Source organism: Zingiber officinale, chromosome 1B, assembly GCF_018446385.1.
Source record: "Zingiber officinale cultivar Zhangliang chromosome 1B, Zo_v1.1, whole genome shotgun sequence".
Classification (NCBI taxonomy): Eukaryota; Viridiplantae; Streptophyta; class Magnoliopsida; order Zingiberales; family Zingiberaceae; genus Zingiber; species Zingiber officinale.
The window spans coordinates 152,224,520-152,245,263 of NC_055986.1; the positions used below are offsets into that span (position 1 = coordinate 152,224,520).

Here is a 20,744-nt window from a genome sequence, read left to right on the forward strand (position 1 = left end):
AAATCACCGCTACATGGGCAATACTACTAGAGTGGCGGCTATTGCAGTGGGAGATGTTTATTTATCTTTTGATAAGAATAAAATTTTGATTCTGAGAAATTGTCTTTACGTACCATGTTTTAGAAAGAACTTGGTTTTAGTTTCTAAATTATTTATGGATGGATATTCTGTTTCTTTTGATGACAAAGTGGTTGTCAAGAAAAATAGGATGGTTATCTGTTTTGGTGCGTTGGTTGGCAATTTGTATACTCTTAATCTAATACTCCCACGATGCAATAAATGAAAATTAATAACACATCTTCTAATTCTAATAAGAGAAAGCAACCTTCGGAAATGAACCAAACATATCTTTGACATCTAAGGTTGGGTCATATTAACTTGAGTAAGATTCAAAGGTTAATAGCCGATGGACCTTTATGTTCATTGGTAGTGGAAAACTTTCCGATTGCGAGTCTTGCTTGGAAGGAAAAATGACAAGAGGCCTTTTAAGGCAAAGGGGTATAGAGCCAAATTGTTAGAGTGTATACTAAAAGCTTAGCTTTTGATATAAATATTTATCTAGAAATAAGAATCACATTGGTCAAATGTCTACATTTATGATAAATATAGTTGCTCAATTAATTTATATTGTAGACAACATGGTGTGTGGTGTCACACACAGAAGATCATGTTATTGGTTCCTTATAAATTATAAACAGTAGCTCACGACCAAGATGGAAAGGAACAAACCATTGGAATGTCGTAGTGTAATTAGGTATTAGTTTATCTTAACTATATAATTACACTAGTACACTTAGAGTGTATTGAGTATGATCATTTGAGGTCGTTCCTTTTAAACTGACTTTATGAAGGAACAAAGACCTCAGTTATTATGGAAGTGTGTGCTCTTAATCCTAATATAATAACAAGCACATATATTTGATATTTATTTCTTTAATTTATCAATGGGTGAGATTTAGTTCGATGAATCAATAAGCCCGATAAGTTGGGAAATGATATCACTTATAGTGTGTGTTGTTGATTATAGAAGGAAACTGTGTCCTAGTAATCTAGGTTGAGAATGCCCCCAAGAGGAGCTCATAAGGATTGTCATGTTAAACCCTGCAGGTGGACTTAGTCCGACATGATGATGAAGTTGAGTGGTACTACTCTTGGAGCTAAATATTAACTAAGTGAGTTGTCAGTAACTTACTTAATTAGTGGACATTTGTTATCTTAAACACAGGGAGACTAACACACTCATAATAAGGAGCCCAAAATGTAATTTGGAATTGGTGCGGTAGTTCAATAATAGTTCTTTAGTGGAATGAATTATTATTGATGAAATTAAGTTGTGTGTTCGGGGCAAACACGGGATGCTTAATTTCATCGGGAGACCAAGACCAATTCCTCCTCTCGGTCCATATCGTAGCTTCTAGTATATAGAGATTTATACCCACCGCATACCCACCTTCTTATCCATCCAATGGGGCCGGCCAAGCTAGCTTGGAACCCAAGCTAGGGCCGGCCAAAATCAAGTGGATGAGTCATGTAGGTGGCCGGCCACTAGAATATTAAAAAGGATTTTTATTAAAATTATTTCTTATGTGGATATCATGATTTTAAAAGAGAGTTTAAAAATTAAAAATTTCCTTTTATAGCTTTCTACAAAAGATTAAGAGAAGAGATTAATCTCTTTCCTTATTTGTAGTTTAAAAGGATGGTTTTAATTTTTGGTAAAAACTTTCCTTATTTGTAAATCATCTACATGTTTAAAAGAGAGTTTAAAATTTGAAATCTTTCCTTATTTGTTGATTAAAGGAGGATTTTAAATTTTAAGAAAACTTTCCTTTTTAACCATGTTCATGATTTAAAAGAAAGTTTAAAAATTAATAATTCTCTTTTATTAGTTTGTACAAAAGATTAAGAAAAGACTTGATATCTTTCCTTATTTGTAGATTAAAAGAGATTTTAATTTTTAGAGATAACTTTCTTTTTATCCACATGTTTAAAAGAAATATTTTAATTTATTAAATTTCCTTTTTATAAACCAATCATGAAGGGATTAAAATTATTGGAGAAATTTTTATAAATTTCTGGAGACAAATTAGGAAGTTTTAATTAATTAAAACTATCATTGTTTGTAGCTTTTATATGGCCGGCCAAATAAAATTGAGAAAGAAAATTATTTTTAATTAAATAAATTTTCCTTTTCAATGGCAAAAGAATTAAGGAAGTTTTTATTAAAATTTCCTTATTTGCCAAGATCTAGGATTATAAAAGAGGGGGTAGAGGAGGCTTCAAGGCTAACAAATCTATTCTATTTTTCTCCCTCTTTTCCTTGGTGGTGTGGCCGGCCCTTTCTTCTTCTCTTCTTCTTCTCTTTGTGGCCGAACCTCTTCATGCTCATGGAGTTTTAATTGGTGGCCGGATCTAGCTTGAGGAAGAAGGAGAGAAAGCCTACATCCCTTGGAGCTTGGTTGGTGGAAAAGATCTTCATCTTTTGGAAGCTTTGTGCTTGGCCGAAATTTGAAGAAAGGAGAAGGTGCTTTGGTGGTTTCTCATCTCAGAAGATCGTTGCCCACACAACGTCCGAGGTTAGAAGAGGAATACGGTAGAAGATCAAGAGGTTTTTTCTAAAAGATATAATTAGTATTTTTTCTTTCCGCATCATACTAGTTATTTTTGGAAATAATACTAAATACAAGAGGCATACGATTCTAGAGTTTCGAATTTGTTTTCGATATAGTGTTCTTTTGTTTTTCTTTTCCTTGTGATTTGATTGTTCTTTTCGGTTAACCTAAAGTTATTTTAGGAAATTAAATATTAGCTTTCCATAAAAGGTTTTGTCTAGTCGGTGGTGGTTGCTCCCATATCCAAGAAGGTCATGTGCCTCGCCACGTCAGTACTGGGAACCAATTATGGAAATTAATATTTAATGGAATTAATAACTTAAGATGACTTGGGTCAAACGTGTTAAGTTCCGCAGGAGATCCAAGTCAAAACCTAAAAGAACAAATAGATTAAGTTTTGGATCAAACGTGTTAAGTTCCGCAGGCGATCCAAAATTTAATTTAAAAGAACACATGGTAGCTAGGAAAAGGTTCAGACCTTTGTACAAAATTTTTGTACAGTGGAACCTCTAGGTTTTCCGAGTAGCAACCAACACAAAGAAGTGTTGGAATTAGTTCATCTGATTTGTGTAGGCCTATGACTATCCAGGCAAGAGGTGGTTTTGAATATTTTATCTCTTTTATAGACGACTATTCGAGATATAGTTATATTTACTTGATGCGCTACAAGTCTGAGTGCTTTGATAAGTTCAAAGAGTACAAGGCTGATGTGGAGAAACGTCATGGTAAAAGTATCAAGACACTACGGTCTGATCATGGTGGAGAGTACCTCTTAGGAGAGTTTAGGAATTACTTATCAGAGGCCGGGATTCAATCCAAATTGTCTGCACTTGGTACACCCCAACAGAATGATGTGGTGGAACGAAGGAATATGACTCTTATAGAAATGGTTAGATCAATGATGAGTTATTCAGAATTATCAAATTCATTTTAGGGATATGCTCTGGAAACGACGACGTACATTCTGAACTTGATACATTCTAAGTAGTACCATTTACTCCCACAGAATTATGGAATGAGCGTAAGCTTAGTTTGAAACACATTCGGATTTTGGGTAGTCTAGCACACGTGCTGAAGGGAGACACTAATAAGTTGGAATCATGTACAGAAGTTTGCTTGTTCGTGGGATATCCTAGAGGAATGAAAGGTGATTTGTTTTATAGTCCTAAAGATCAGAAGGTCATTGTTAGCACCAATGCCCGATTTTTAGAAGAGGATTATGTAATGAACCACAAACCCATGAGAAAAATTGTTCTTGAGGAAATAAGAGAGGACACTTCTACGTTAGTATCAACGGTACAAGATGAGATACCACAAGTAACTGCAACACGTGTCACAAATGATGCACAATTACAGGTAGTGTCTCGTCGTAGTGAGAGGGTTGTTAGGAAACCTGATAGATTCATATTTTGGGAGAGTCTTCGGACTTGATCCCTGGCGAACATAAAGTTGATCCCTGGACATATGATGAAACACTCCAAGATAAAGATGCAACATCTTAGCAAAATACAATGAACTCTAAAATATAATCTATGCATTCTAATCAGGTCTGAGAGCTTGTAGAACTACCAAATGGTGTAAAAGCCATTGGATGTAAATGAGTCTACAAAAGGAAAAGAGAAACAGACGGGAAGGTGGAAACCTTTAAAGAGAGGCTTGTTGCGAAGGGGTATACTCAGAAAGAAGGAATCAATTATGAGGAAACTTTTTCGCCGGTAGTCATGCTTAAGTCTATTCGGATTCTTTTATCTATTGCTGCTCATATGGATTGTGAGGTTTGGCAAATGGATGTCAAGACAACTTTCCTTAATGGAAGTCTTGATGAAAGCATCTATATGAAGCAACTAGAGGGATTCATTGGGAAGGGCAAAGAGCATCTTGTATGTAAGCTCAATTGGTCCATTTATGGACTGAAGTAAGCTACAAAATCTTGGAACATCTGATTTGATGAAGTGATCCAGTCTTATGGATTCATTCAGTGTCCGGATGAGTGTTGTGTATACAAGAAAAGTGACAAAAACGTGGTGGTATTTCTTGTACTATAGGTAGATGACATTTTTGCTCATTGTAAAAATGTCAAAGTGTTGTCAGACGTAAGAGTATGGTTTTCCAAGCAATTTAATATGAAGGACTTGGGAGAATGTGGGCATATTCTTGAGATCAAAGTAATAAGGGATCGCAAGAAAAGGATGTTGTGCTTATCCCAAGCTTCATATATTGATACTACCCTACCTCGTTTTAGCATGCAAAACTCCAAGAAAGGTTTTCTACCTTTTTGGCATCGAGTACCTTTATCTAAGGAGATGTGTCCTAAGACATCAAAGGAGATTAAGGCAATTCCTTATGCTTCGGCTGTAGGAAGCCTAATGTATGCGATGTTATGTACGAGACCGGATATCTATTTTGCCGTGGGCATGGTTAGCAGATATCAAAGTAACCTAGGACCGGGACATTGGACTGACATAAAGCATATATTAAAGTACCTGAAAAGAACTAGAGATTATATGTTGGTTTACTAGGCAGATGATTTGCTCCCTATGGGTTACACGGATTCAGATTTCCAATCAGATAGGGACAGTAGTAAGTCAACCTCGGGGTATGTGTTTACTTTGGGAGGTGGAGCCATAGCATGGAGGAGTGTTAAGCAGAAACACATTTCAGACTCCACCATGGAAGCTGAGTATGTGGTAGCCTCTGAGACAGCCAAAGAAGCTGTATGGCTCAGAAACTTCTTGATGGACTTAGATGTGATTCCTAGTTTGCCCATAGTTATCATAATTTATTGTGATAATAGTGGTACAGTTGCAAACTTGAAGAAACCACGAGCCCATAAGGCACGTAAACACATTGAGCGCAAGTACCACCTGATACGAGCCATCGTAAAATGAGGAGAGGTTATTGTCGCCAAGATTACATCAACAGATAACCTAGCAGATCCTTTCACTAAGGCTCTTCCGGTGGGAGCTTTTGATAGACATGTTGAAGGGATGAGAATCAGATGTATGACAGCATAATCTTTTAGTATAAGTGGGAGATTATTAGGATGTATACTATAAGTCTAGCTTTTGCATGAACATCTATTTTGAAATATTTTAAAATGAGAATCACTTTGGTCAAATGTCTGCATTTTATATTTCTATATATGTCAATGCAATTGCCCATTTAATATATATTGTAGATAACATGGTGTGTGGTGTTACACAGAAGATCATGTTATCGGTTCCTTATAAATTATAAATAGTAGCTCACAACCAAGATAGGTTGGGACAAACCATTGGAATGGTTGTTGTGTAATTTGGTATTAGTCTATCTTGACTATAAAATTACACTAGTACACTATGTGTGTATTGAGCAGGACCATTTGAAGTTGTTCGATTCATACTGACTACATAAAAGAACAGAACCTCTGTTATTATGGATGTGCATCTTCTTAATCCCTATATAATAATAAGCACGTATACTTAGTATTTATTTCTTTGACTTATCAATGGGTGAGATTTATCCATTAAATTAATAGGCCCGATGAGCTGGGAGATAGTATTATTTATATGATGTGTTGTTAATTATAGAAGAAATCTGTGTCCTAATTATTTAGGCTGATGATGTCCCCTTGAGGAGCTCATAAGGATTATCATGTAAACCCTGTAGGTGGACTTAGTCCGGCATGATAATAAAGTTGAGTGATACTACTCTTGGAATCAGATGTTAATTAACTGAGTCGTCAGTAACTCATTTAATTAATGGACATACAATATTTTAGACACGAGGAGATTAACACACTCATAATAAGAAGGAGCCCATATTGTAATATGAGATTGGTGCGATAGTTCAATAATAACCCTTTAGTGGTATAGGTTATTATTGATGGACTTGAGTTGGGTGTTTGGGACGAACATGGGAAACCCAAGCCCATCGGAAGACCTAAACCAATTCATCCTCTAGGTCTCTGTTGTAGCCTCTATATATAAAGTCTCGCATCCACCCATCCATAACCGAGTTTGGTTTAACTTGGTTTGGTTTAACTTAACTTGGTTTGGTTTTACTTTAACTTGGTTTGGTTTAACTTAACTTGGTTTGTTTTAACATAGTTTGTTTAGATTTTTTTTAAACAAAATTTTGTTAATTTTTCTTTCCTTGTAACCGACGACAAGTCTATAAAAAGGAGCAGGATGTGGCCCCTAAAACCTAACTTTCTACTATTCCATAACTCCCTTCTCTCCTTGTAGTTGTCGCCCCCTCTCCTCCTCCTTAGGGTCGGCGCCCCTTTCCCCCTCCTCCTCCTTGCTTAGGGCCAGCACCCTTATCCCCTCCTCCTCCTTGGTGGCCGGTGCCACTTCTTCATCTTGGTGGCTAGCGGCTTGAAGAAGGGGAAGAAGAGGAAGAAGTGGAAGAAGAGAAAGAAGAGGAAGAAGTGGAAGAAGAGAAAGAAGATTAGAAGGTGCCCCATCCTAGAGACTCCTTTTGTGGTCGACGTTTTGGAAGAGAAGAAAAGAAGGGTGGTGTCGTCTTGGTAGATCGTCGCCCACACGACGCCCAAGAAGAGGAGAGGAATACGGCAGAAGATCAAGAGGTCTTTAGCTACGAAAAAATGTACAACTAGTTCTTTAATTCTGCTGCGTTTCTAGTTTTGTTCTCTTCGTATCGATTTTGGATATCGATTTTGAATACCAACACAAGAGGCTAGCGATCTTGTACTTTGATCAAGGTGTGCTTTGATCATTCAAGAACTTGCTTGATTGATCAAACAAATGTCTGATCGAATGTGCGGCTTGCTAGGAATAGTTCTGTACTTATATAATTTTTGTACGGGAAATTTAAACAGAAAAAAATTCCAGCGCCCTTCACCTTTAAGTTCAGCCGGGCTTTGCCCGTTCGAGTGCATACAAGCACCCTCGTACTTGTTCAGTATTCACTTGGCTAAACGTATGCTAGAAACTTTATAAGGCTGAGTGCCTTTAAGCTCCGTTGAGCTTTACCTAATTGAGTGCAGATAAGCACTCTTACACTTGTTCTGTCTTCACTCGACCGAACGTATGCTAAAAGTTTTTGTAAGGCAGAATACCTTTTGTCCCGACAGATTTATGTTCGTCCGAGCTCGTGCACAAAATCCCTCAGTTTGTCGATCTCTACATGCCCCTTTGTGTGGCACAGACTTGGTAAGGCTAAGCACCTTTGGACCCGGCTAGTGTTTCCCGTCCGGGCGTATACAAAGAGTCTTATGCTCAACCAGGTATGGGCATCACCCCATCCTCTCGACTTTGGCTTCCACGTCACCTGAAGGGTTCACTCACCATAACCCATATCAATTAATTTTACCTAATCAATGATTTTTTCAAATGTGAATGTGTCTAAAAAAAATATAAATCACATTAAAAAAATCACCGATCTCAATATATTAGGTAAAATTAATATTTGAGAGTATTTATATAATATAGAGATTTATAGTAATCCACATAAACTAATTTTTTTGTCATTCTAAACTCTCTAGATCAATTAACCAACTTCAAAAATTTCAAAATAAGTCTAACTTGTTAAATTCATAACTTTCTATAGAAATTTTGCTAAGTTGTAAGTACACGTAATTGATTTACCAATGGAAGAAAAATATATTTGGTCAAATTATTATTTGAGGATATTTATATAGTCAGGAGATGTTTAGAAGCCCATAGAAACTTATTTTATACCATTCCGAACTCTCTAGATCCGTCAACCGGGTTCAGAATTTTTTTTAAAAAAAAGGTTATTCTGCGATGAATTCTAGATTTGTTGTAGAATGGATAAATATTTTTTATATAATTTAAAATTTTCTGATGTTGATTGATAGACCTAGAGAATTCAGAATGACATGAAACCAGTTTCTATAGGTTCATATAAATCACCTAATTATATAAATCTTCTCAAAAACTAATATTTCCTAATCAGTGACTTTTTGATTACGAATGTCTCAGAATAATCTAAACCGTGTTAAAAAAAATCACTAATCTCAATATATTATGTTAAATTAATATTTAAAAGCATTTATATAGTCAAGAGATTTATAGGGACTTATAGGAACTAGTTTCATATCATTCCGAGCTCTCTAAGTTCCTTAACCGACTTCGAAAAGTTTAAATTAAAAAATAGCATTCTGCGACAAATTTTTCGATTCATCATAGAATCTGCGATGAATTCATGAATTCGTCACAAATCTGCGAAAAATCCATAGATTAGTCACAAATCTACGATGAATCCAAAAATTCATCACAGAATGTCATTTCTTTAATTAAACTTTTCAAAGCCCGTTGCGGAACCTACAAAGGTTAGAATGATATGAAATCAGTTTCTATGAGTTCCTATAAATCACCTGATTATGTAAATTTCTTCAAACAAAAAATTTACCTAATCAGTGATTTTTTAAACTCTAATATGTTTGAAAAATCTAAATAACATTTAAAAAATCATCGATCTCAATATATTAGGTAAAATTAATATTTGAGGACATTTATATAATCAAGAGATTTATATAAACTCATAGGAATTATTTTCATGTCATTCTAAGCTATCTAAGTTCCTCAACTAGCTTCAAAAAGTTTAAATATATATTAAAAAAAAATTAGAATTATGAGATGAAGATTCGTCGTAGATTCAGCGACGAATTCTAGATTTTTCATAAGTTTTGCTATGAATCCATTATTTGTCACTGAATCTACCATGTATATAAAATTTGTCACAAAATTTATGATGAATATTGAAGTTCATTGCTAATTTTCAATGACTTTAGTGACAAATTATATTTTGTTGCTAATTTACGATGAAAATATTTTTCGCAAAATTGGTTGCTAATTTACGACAATTTATATTTTTGTTACAAAATTTATCGTAAATTAGTAACAAAAATTTTTTGTCGTAAATATTCATCGCTAAATAACAGTATTTTTTTTAGTGAACCTTGTATATCCAATCATCATCAAATTCACCCCAACAATCATTTTGTTATAAAAGAAACCCAATTGCTTAGTCGATTGAAACCATTGGAATGTACTACCTAGTTGATTCAGCAATGAAGAACAAAAATATTTTTGTTGGTTGATCAACCTTAGCTAACTATTTAGTTGACTTACTTACCAATCGATTGATACCATCCTTGAGTCAACTAAATCCTTGGATTAGATCAATTCTAAGTTAGAGTGTTCTTCAAAGTCAAGTTCTAGACAAATCCCAAATAACAAGTTCATTTCACTATCAAAACTTACCAAGTTTCACTTGCCAATAGGTGGCAGTACTTCTAGGACTTCTTTGTTTGCCAACAAGCTCTGCTTTCAAGTTTTTCATGGCCCAAGAGGCTTTTCCTCTAGGTCTTTCTTGTTTGCCAAGTTTTCGTTTATCTACACCCACCAAGACTTCTAGTCATCAAGCATGTGCTCACTTTTGATATGCTTGAACTTAATTTCACATGCCAAGTATTCGATTAAGGACCTATTCAGACTTTCGCATGTCAATAGTCTTGAGATCGAGCTAAGTTAGTAAACCACAACTTGCAACCAATAGTACTGTTCGATTTTTGACTGAGGGTTTCATAGCAAACCATAGGTTATCTATTCCGATTTAGTTAATATATCATTACGATGATATTGCACAAACAGCCTAAGATTATAATTAATGCACTTTCATAATCTCTCGTTCTCGTCTCCAAATGTTAAATTACCCACAACTCCGTTCCCTAAAATTCACCTTGCACCAGGCCTCTAATTCACTAAATGCACTCAACTCTATTAATATCTTTACCCTCCATGGGTTGAGAAGTGACAACCACCCTCGTTGACATTACAAGAGCACTGTGAGTGCTGACTCAATCGTTTCCGTCTATTAATCTACATTGCAATGCAATGGAAATTTATATTGAACATTGATAATGCAATGAAATTTAAGGCACCAGAACTCACAGGATAAAATATACTACTTAATGTAATTAATTCGCTGTAATTAGTAATTGAGAGACAACATGTTAACTCTGCTAAAAGAAAGAACTCATTATATACATCTAGAGATAGATTTCTTGCAGGCTTAGCTCCCATTATAAACGGTTCAAACGTACAATATATCTTACCCAAATATAATTCCCTCAATCTGATCTCTAATTAGTCCAAATGCATCATATATAGTTCTCCTATATATATGTAAAATTCCTCCACATGAGAAACTTTTTCATGACAAAAATCTCATATGAAAATTAATTAAACAAACAATTCTAGAAAAATAAATAATGCTAAAAGTGGTGGAAGATCAAACTGTTGAAGAAAGGAAAAAAGAAAAAAAAAATCATAATCCACTCAAGTCGGTCTCTTGAAGTGGCAGGTTGTGCATGTTAACATGAATACAACCAACGGATGATTTTCAACAATATAAATGGATTTAATTCCCTTGTAATTATGTAAATATATTCTGTTTTATTTATATATATATATATATATAGCCTTTTATATAGTTATGAAATTATATAACAGAGAGTAATTAAAAATAAGAACGATAAAGTATTTACAGTGGTATAATTTGATTGTATCAGTTAACGGAGAAGGTGGTGCAGGACTTTGCAAGTCGAGGAGATCCACTCGATTTTGCAGTGCCTCCGCCACCCTCCCCATTGGCGAATCCAGAAGTCACCCCCATCATCGACGAGATGGCAGCCGCTAATGCCGTTGTGAAGTTTGGGTGCGTCGCGATTGCAGCCGTAACCGTCTCCATCACTGACGATGACTGTGGCGGTGGCGGCTGTGGCCCGAATTGGATTAGAGATGGCTGTGGCAGAAACAGGTTGCACGTAGAGAGCGACGAGAGTTGGTGTTGGAGAGAGTAGGGGGTGTCGGACGGGTTTGTGAGGTCGAGTGTGACGGTGGGGATGGGAGTCAAAGCGGAGAGGGAGGCGAAGGGGTAGTGCATGTGCATCAAGCCAGTGCCGGAGGCAGATGCCATAAGAGAACTGGACGAGTGGTGGGTGTTGCCGGTGGTGGAGCCAGAGAGGAGCATGGCGGCGGCGGCTGTGGTGGTGTTCGCCATTACGGTGGCGGCTGGAGGGAGAGGGTGTTTGTGGATGCCCTCGTAGGTGGTCACCAGAACGCTCTTGTCGTTGGAGCATCTTTGTACCTTGTTTACCAATGCACAAATACAAGTAATTAGCTAGTCCAACATACATCCATTTGCAATATATGATGCTCAAAAGGTAAAATCTCCCTTGTTTTTCTAACCATGTGTGTGTGGATTTTGAAGATTAACATATCTCTTATACAAGGTGTGGCTTGATTTATTGTTCTAATATTCATTGTGGATTTTTTAAAGATGTTAAACTTGATTGAATCAATTGAAAACAAGTAAAGCTTAGAACTTGTGCTCATACCAATAGATTACCTTAAAGAGCCTATAAGAACTGTATTTTATCTTTGAAGGTATATTAGATCTGCATATATAAATAGAAAAAAATATTTAATTAGGTTGAGTCTAGATTACATAGATAGTTTATTTTTATATTTGTTTGGACTTGTAGTAAGATAATTTAGTCAAGTTTCTCATTTCCATATTATGTGTTAAAGATTATCCATGTTCAACTTAGGAGGTCTAAATCATTAGTAGGTACTTGATTTTGAGTTGTTTTAAAATGGTCTACGAGTCTTAAAAGATACTTTAATGGTTATCAATTGGTCCAACATAACTAAAATATGATTGATGTGGTGGAGAAGGGAACCCACCAAGTATGAATCACAGGCAGAAACATCAATCGACGTGGAGGTCAAGTCAAGATGATTAAAGACAAGAAACCGTTGGGTCACCAGAATTGGTAGAGCGGGTGACAACGAGCCAAGCGGGCCTGAAGTGTCTAATTAGCCTGGAGGCTCATCTGAGCAGATCGCTCATCTGGCAGAGACGACTATAAAGAGGACATTAGATGCTCACAACTATGATGATCAAATGAAGGATAGTCTGACTAGACCGCCCATCCGATCGGGCTAGGAACGACCTACTAAGCTAAGCAATCATGGAGAAAATAGCCTTGATTGACCGGGTGGGGAATCCCGGCCGAGCGGCTCTCCCGCTCGACCAAATAGTGAGACCCCTTGCTTAACTCATTGCATCCTTCTAGGAGTTGGTGTCGCTGATAGTAGGGTATGGTCAATAGGTAAATCGTACGACGGAAGCTTCCACTGTCATGTCAGGGATTTGCACGCCTTGTTAAGGAATAGAGACACTTTCTTGACATGTCTTTTCATATGACAGTTAGGAAAACATACACTTGCCTTATGAAGCGTGTATGTCTGTTACTGGAGCGCTATATAAAGGAGGGTTCATACACCGGTGGAGGTATGCATTATTTGTGCTTGAGCTTCTATTGTTACTACAGTTCTTTCTACTATTCCGGTGACTGATTTGAGCGTTAGAGAGCTAATGTCGAAACTTCTTCCTTGGCCCAATATTGACGTTCTTGGTTTTATGGAGCGGAGCGGAGTTTTCACAAGGTCAACTGCTGAGCCACATCCCTAGCCAGCTGTCTTCATCATTTTCAGATAGGATCAATGATCAAAAGTTATATTTCATTATTTTAGTGAACTAACTCATGACTATATGATAAAAACTGGCACATTTGGGTTGTATGTTTATAGATATAGGAACTAGGTGACTCGTTCATACTAGGAAACAATTGGAAAGTTTTGGTTCAATCAACTATTGGAGAAGTGTGTTTTTAGTTAGTTAACCTTGCTCATTCTATAAAACTCAACACTGTAATTCAACTAGAGCTATATTCAATTACTACTCATCACTAGGCAACTAAATCATTACTAGATGACTAGTATTCTATAATCAATTACTACACATCACTAGGCAACTAAATCATTACTAGATGACTAGTATTTTAATTCTAGTTTGCAATAATGAATATTAATTATTTCTATTGGTGCAATCAGTCTATGATCAGATTAACTAAGATTTATGTTTTAATGTTTGGGTAATATATTTTTTAATGATGTAAAGTAGATCAAGATTAATTAGATACTTGACTGTGGAAGATAACCAAATGGGTCGATCAAACACTTGGCAAGCAAGAAAACCTAATAGATATTAGTAGATTAGAAATTCAAGTGGGTCAATATTAACAGAATATTTGATTGATAGAAAGTCGAGGTGGATCAAATAAACCAAACATTTGGCATTAGAGAAATTCAATAGGTGTTGACAGTGGAAGTCTAGATAGGTCAAAATAGATTGAATGTATAACAAATGGTGAAAAATTCATGTTGACAAAGGAAGTCTAGGTAGGTGAGGGAGGACTAGATGTCTGACAAGCGATAGAAAATCCTTGCAAGTGAACAATGACTAGATATTAGACAATAAAACTTTAGGAAGGATAGTAAGGATTAGATACTTGGAAGAGAAAGTCCTAATAAGTTATGGAAAACTAGATATTATGCAAAGGAAGTCCAAGGATATCAAGGAGGATTGAAGGTTTAGTAATTGTAAAATATCAATAGGTCAAGATTGATTATATGTCAAACAAGGTTGAAGTTCTAAAAGAGTGAGCTCGAGGCCAGTGAAGTCTTGGAGACAAGGAGTCTTAAGTTAAAAGATGTTCTAAAGAATAGGCCTCCAAGTAATGGAAGTTTTGTTGAGTCAAGGTTGACTTAAGGCTATGCAAGGAGAAGTTCTAGTAGATTGAGGTTGGTTGCATACTGGATAATAGTTGAAGTTCATAGACAAGGAGTCTCTTAGCAACTAAAGTCTTAGTGAGTTAAGGTCAACGAACAATAAGGATACGAGGAAGTCCTAGAGATGTAATGTCTTTTGGTATGGAATGGATTAAACCTTAGTGTGATTGGAATCAGTGTGTCAGTCAACTAGAGAAATAGTATCAATCAATTAATGAATATACAACTATGAAGTAGTGATTTAGACAAATTCAGAATTCAAATCGTCGACTGATCAACATTCAACTTAGACAGAAAATAGAGAAAATAAAATATTTGTTTGGTTATGTCTAAAGGTTAGTTGACTAGTAAAGGATGGTCAATTGGGCTAACTGATTAAATCTTCCTAATATCAAGTCATTGGAGAAAAGTTGTAGGTAAACAATTGCATTCTAAAGTATGATAGTGGAGCAATCGGCTAGATGTGTTTAATCTGTCAACTAGATGTGTTTGATTAGTTGACTGTGCAACATCTTCTAGACTTGTGTAGAGGCTTGTGCCTCCGATAAAGCCGGGCAGTCAGAAGTCAAGGGGGTGTGACAGTCAGAAGTTAAGGAGACATGACAGTAAGAAGTCAAGGGGACGTGGTAGTCAGAAGTCAATGTGACATGACAGTCAGAAGTCAAGGGGACATGTCAGTCAGAAGTCAAGGGGGCGTGGTAGTCAGAGGTTAAGGCGATGTGGCAGTCAGCAGGTAGGGAAAGAGGAAGTAGGACCGTGTGACGACATCAGTAAGATGGTTCCCGGTCGGGTTCTCACAGACCAAGATCCTAGATCTGAGACACCCTGACATGGTGGACAGTCGGGGTGATACCTGAGCTAGACTTGACTGGTCGGGTTCTCACGGCTCGGTTATATCCAGGTCTGGTTCTCTCAGTAAACTAACTCCCGGTCAGCCAACTCTCGGTCGACTCTTGGACGATCTCACCATAGCTCCCAACCCCTCAAGGTTTAGGCCAGGTGTTATACCCAACAGATCATTTTGAGCTACCCTATTCTTACCCGGTCGGGACAGAAGGTCGGGACAAAAGGTGCTACACGACAACAAGGTCATGGAATTGTAACCGCCTGTCAGAGAATAACTGCTGTATATCAGGGAATATTCCAACGGTCTGCGGTCATCTACGAATGGAGCCTTCTTCCAGCCCACAAAAGAGTGTCACGTGTCCTCCATCACCAGACAGGTCCTAACACCCGACATTCCCTGACATCAGTCAGGCTCTAGAGGTACCCATTATCATATAAAAAAGGAGGTTCTCTCCCTTGCGCAAGTACGCTCTCTCGCACATTCACACTTGTCTTCTACTTTTCTTTCTCCTTCGTACACTATTCTTCTGGGAAAAAAATACCTGACTTGAGCGTCGGAGGGCCTGCTCAGGGAACTTTTTCCTTAGTTTCTGGCCTCTAACGTTTCGTGTGCTTGTCTGAGTGTACGCAGAGCTCAAGTACCGCCGACTCAGTCATCGTCGTCCGTCAGTGCCACGTGGGGGTCTATTCTTGTAGGCGCATATGGGAAGGGTGTCCTAGTCGCCTCTCCGTCAACACCAGCAACAGCTCATCAGACATTCGTCTGATTCAGATTCCGGACAGGATCATAAAGACTGATTCTATGGAGATTTTAATAAAATAGTTCTGAATGTTGCTGCATTCTAGAGCCTTCCTTGAGCTAAGAAAAGCAAGCAACAAGCAAGCAAGTAAAAGAAAACAACCATTTGTATAATTGTTATTACTTGTATTCATTTGTATTTTTCTTGTATATTATTTGTTGTGGAACAAAATATGTTGTAACTTGAAAGAGATTTCATTTCTGAAAGACATCAAGATGGAGAAAGATAATGGTGTTGTGAGGAGTTATGCACCTTACACATCATATGATTAGAGAGGGCTTCTAGTCACTTGGGGAGCTCGATTAACGTTATCTATCAAATAAAAGTTATAGCTACATCAGCAAAATTAAGGCAACCGGGGAGACTCTAGTCGACTGAGACTTGCCACGTCAGCAACAGAAGAGGACTATATAAAGAGGCTCAACGCAAAGCTTTGGAATCACTAATTCACTCAATCTCTTATTCATTCTTATGCTCTCATTATTTCTGTGTTGTGATACACTACAACCTCACGCTTTAATTCTGATCGGTAATACCTAGCGTAACTTTTTATTATTTCTTGTATTGCTATATCTATTTTAATTGTACTTAATTTTTATATTTTTGTCAATAAAGTTTCTCCACCATTCCAGAGTCTTTTTTAGAAAGGAAAAATTAAAAAATAAGAATGACTTCATTTTAATTGACTCATGTATCGACTTATGCTAATTAACTACTGAACCATTCTTACATATTTATATCATTCTATCTTACTTGATCAATTTGTATTAGCTAAATTATTTCTGCTGTGCTACTCTGTTTTATTTGATTATTGTTCAAGTTATTTCAGTTTATAAAATTCGTAACGTTATTCACCTCCTCTAACACCGAATTTGATCTTGCGCTAAAAATATCAAGGAGGGTGGCATTGTGGAGCTTAAGGGTGACAAAGAGGACAAATACAATCGAATTCAAGGCCGGGGAAGTCTGTATAGGGTACGGTAGTGGATGCCTTTAGTTAAGTAACGATGGAGACATGGCTTGCCAACTTATTCGCTAAGGGTGCATTGTCTAATTGCAACAGTGATTGATACCATGATTTGGTGAACATTAGAGATATATGAGAAAAAGCATGGTTAATTAGATTTGTTACGGGTGAGAATTTATTATGGGTATTTAGATTTTGGATGTGTGCCAACCGTCACTGTCCATGCCATTTGTGGCCTTTGTTGACATGGCAAATTGTCAATTATTGTGTGTTTGGAATGATAATAGAGGCTAAATTTTAATATAATTTTTAAAGGATATGTAGGTTTAAAATTTTTTAAATATAAGACTAGATTTTATACAACTAACTAAACTAGCTTTTATTGTACTAAGTGGGGTCGATGACTAGGTTTGTGTAATTATCTTTTTTAATGATGAGATTGACGACATTCATATAGTCAAAAATTGTGTGCTAAGTGATGAAGAAACTCTTTAGGTATACATCAATATAAACAACCCTTTAGATAACATACCTAATATAGTTTGTGACATGATCTAGAGTCAGTACTAACACAAACATGTGATAGTACATAATAATTTTTATTAGGTGATATAGATAATTGGAATTGTAGTAGCTTGAATGAATGAATCATCTTATTTTGGATTCGTTGTTTCCTCAAAGTTCTTTTGGAGTTGTTCTATCCTTAGTCTCATGGAGGTAGCTATACTCCTTACCTTATCACTCTCTTTCTCAGAATTATTTTGCTTTATACGAAAAAAGCCTTTTATGGTGCCTTTCTTAAAAGAAGGTAGAGCTATGAAATTGGGAGGTTGAAAGAAATTCCCTTGTAATAATATATAAACACTATAATAATATTAAGTACCTGTTTCCTAACGGGGCAGTCGTTGGACATGGTGCAACGATAGTATGCCCGTGGACAAGGATTGCCCTTGGCCATCTTCTGACCGTACTTCCTCCATTGACACCCATCGCTAATCTACACATGACAATAAACAGCTTTCCGTTGTTAATTTCCTGTACACAAGAAAGAAGTAGCTCAACAATTTATGATTATTAATTAATTACCATGGGAGCATCAGAGCGAGCGCGGACGGAGACTCTTGTTTTCCTGTATGAGAGCTCGGTGTCAGCATTCGCGTCCTCTTTGATGGCCTTCGTCTTCTCCTCCATCGATGAGCTTGGCTGGTCCGCGGAGCAATCGGTTGGATGAGAAGGAAAGATGGTCGGAGTAGTGGAGGTCGTTAGATTGAGAGGGGATGACTGCTCTCCATCGTCCTCTGTATAACGACTACTCCTGATCTTTCGCTTTAGTCCACTTGGACCGGGTTCCATGAACTGGTGATCCAATAATTGCAATCCTGGACCGGCTACGCTACTGATGATCTTCCCATCCTTCTCGCATATATTTTTATATTAAGATTAATGTATTATTAATTAACAACAGCCTACGTATATAGGATAGGAAGTTTATTGAGGAAGATAAGAAAAAAATAATATAATAAGCGAGGTAGCTTGTCATATGAATCAAGAATAATTTTTAAAAAGGATTAATTGTCACCGTGTATATGTTTCTTTTTAATTTTATATAAATTAATAGATATATCATAGAAGGATGGAAGTCAAATGATAACCACCAAATTTTTACTATTTTTTTTAATAGATATTTTCACAGGATATTAATTATGTGAAAGGGATACTTCCATCTTATTGCTATTGCAGAGAAGATAATAAAAGAAAAAGATATATCAAGTTTAGCGAGAAGTCAAAATGGTCGCAGAAGTAATCTAAAAGTTTTAGAATGTAGAAAAAAAGAAAAAAGAAATAAAAGAAAAGGAAAACATGCATAATCTGGTTTGGTGAGATTTCATGATCATTATTAATTGGAATTTCCATGGGCGGATGCCTTCTTGAATAATTACTAAGAAAATAATCTTGATAATTAAATAGAAAGAAAGAAAAAAAAAAAAAAGAGAGGGAGATGATAAGTTTACATGTTCTTGGCGTGGATGATCTCTTTGGTGTATCACTTGAAACTGCGTCTGCAGGGCGGTGTAGTTCCTTCTGAGCTGATCCAACATGCTTCTTAATCTCCAGTTTTCTTCTTTCACTAGCTTTAGCTCATCTTGAAGCATAATCAACTGTAAATAATAAACTGCTTCTTATGTAGTTGCAAATTAATGATTAGTTCATCTCTGAAAAAATAAAGAAGAAAAATGATGACCTTGATTTCAGGTTTCTTCTTGCTCCCGATGCTTGTTTGGAGAGTCTTTGAGGGCACTGTTAGAAGGTTTAATCCTGTCTGAAGTTGATTAAGAGGAGAGAAACGACTTAGATTTTAGATTTTAGATTTTGATATATCAAAGGGAAGAGGTATATAGAATATTTATTCGATGGGTAGGAGGATTAATAGATCAGATACTTAACGTCGATATTGGTAGTGCCTGATGAGCCAAGGGCGGACGACGATGAGTTCTCATCGTCCACCGCCACCGCTGCAGCCGTTGCTTCTCGGTGACGATTGTGGCCGGAGAAGAAATCCAACTCCCTGATGGGGGTTGTGTCTGCCGACTCCAACCGGAAAAACGTCATCTCCGGCGGCTTAGGATCCATGAGATGGTCTTGAGAGATGTTATTATACATGTATCTGACACATAGAGGTGAGATGAGAAGAGGGAAGATAAATGAAACAAAAATAGAGGCACCTACTTTTATCGGCGTAGCGCCGCAACTCGGAGTATGTCTAATTAGGTTAATCTGGTCCAATATAGAGAAGAAAAATAAAACAGAATTGAAGGATCATCAGTTCATCACGTCACTTTTGGCGTCGGCATGAGACAATAGTCCCATTGTAAATTCGACGCCACATTTCTAGTTTCATAAAATAAAATTTAAGTCCGAACTGGGCAGTGGTTGAGATATGAATGTTGTTATAAAATTTTAAAGTTGAAATTCGACGTGTTTGAATATGGCTTTCTCTATGTCTTGATCATCTGTACTAATGATTAATAATCACTTATGATTTATCTTTTTTATATTGATTTATGTATGAATAGTTGACGGAGACGTTGAACATGAACAAATCGCTTTTTACCGTATAAAATAAAATTTAAGCCTTCGGATGAAACTTCTCCCACCTTTTATTCTTTGACACATAGGACGGACTGAGGGACATCTTGATCAGTATAATTATTTTTTTACTATGATATAATAAAATTTAAGCCATTTGGAGAGGTGGTCTTGATTATGGTTTTACTGTCAATGTAACAAAATTTTAGACTCTTACATGCATGCATAATGAGTTTGTAATTAGATGAGAAATTATTATATAAGAATAGGCATCGAAGGTCTAGGGGAATAATTTTTTGAAAAATAAAAATCTTTCTCACATAAAAATGTCGTTCATTCATCATAATTCATTTCATTTTACTGCAGGGTAAGCGATGAGGAACATTTAGGATGAACCAATCATATAACACAATTTAGGCCCTGAAACAAAAAATGTATTCACTTGAGCATATAGAGAGCAATGGTGACTGAGAGAATTGAGAAATACAAGAATGGGAGGAAAATAAAAAAAAAAATAAAACTAAAAAAGGAAATTAATTGTTACATGCCAATGACACCCCTTGGATATCAATCCAGTATAGTGAACACACTTTAACCTTTTCAAAAGCCCCCGTCGGTCTAGTTGAGTTGTATACTTGGGTGGTAGATTATCACATAAGAGCAGGAATCGAATTTATACATGAATAATTTTTTGAAAAATAAAATCCCTCCTATTTAGAGAGGTCACTCAATCACCTGATGTGCGTAAATATTATGATCGTTT

The 20,744-nt window shown here is 36.4% G+C and overlaps 1 protein-coding gene across 2 annotated transcripts; it reads right to left on the reverse strand.

Annotated features, from left to right (window-relative positions):
- Window positions 1-11,017: 11,017 nt before the first annotated feature.
- On the reverse strand, window positions 11,018-19,762 carry LOC121985230 (probable WRKY transcription factor 47). Of its 2 annotated transcripts, XM_042538557.1 has the most exons (7): window positions 19,622-19,762; window positions 19,340-19,559; window positions 19,137-19,214; window positions 18,907-19,053; window positions 17,981-18,307; window positions 17,778-17,891; window positions 11,018-11,732 (listed from the first exon to the last, which is right to left on the reverse strand). In XM_042538557.1, the coding sequence occupies exons 2-7, from the start codon at window positions 19,553-19,555 to the stop codon at window positions 11,151-11,153; spliced, it is 1,464 nt and encodes a 487-aa protein (XP_042394491.1). In that variant the 5' UTR covers window positions 19,556-19,559; window positions 19,622-19,762; the 3' UTR covers window positions 11,018-11,150. The 2 variants fall into 2 exon arrangements, with proteins under 2 accessions (XP_042394491.1, XP_042394483.1); XM_042538549.1 differs by lacking the exon at window positions 19,622-19,762 and having other exon boundaries at window positions 19,340-19,604.
- Between the last annotated feature and the right edge of the window lie 982 nt (window positions 19,763-20,744).

Bases quoted from the DNA above. Each gene is read 5' to 3' on its own strand.
- LOC121985230 (XM_042538557.1), bottom strand. From the start codon at position 19,555: ATGTATAATAACATCTCTCAAGACCATCTCATGGATCCTAAGCCGCCG. The intron at 18,308-18,906 runs GTAAACTTATCA...ATATGCGAGAAG, and splicing joins ATCATCCACGCCAAGAACAT to GATGGGAAGATCATCAGTAG. The intron at 11,733-17,777 runs GTACTTAATATT...TTGGTAAACAAG, and splicing joins ACTGCCCCGTTAGGAAACAG to GTACAAAGATGCTCCAACGA.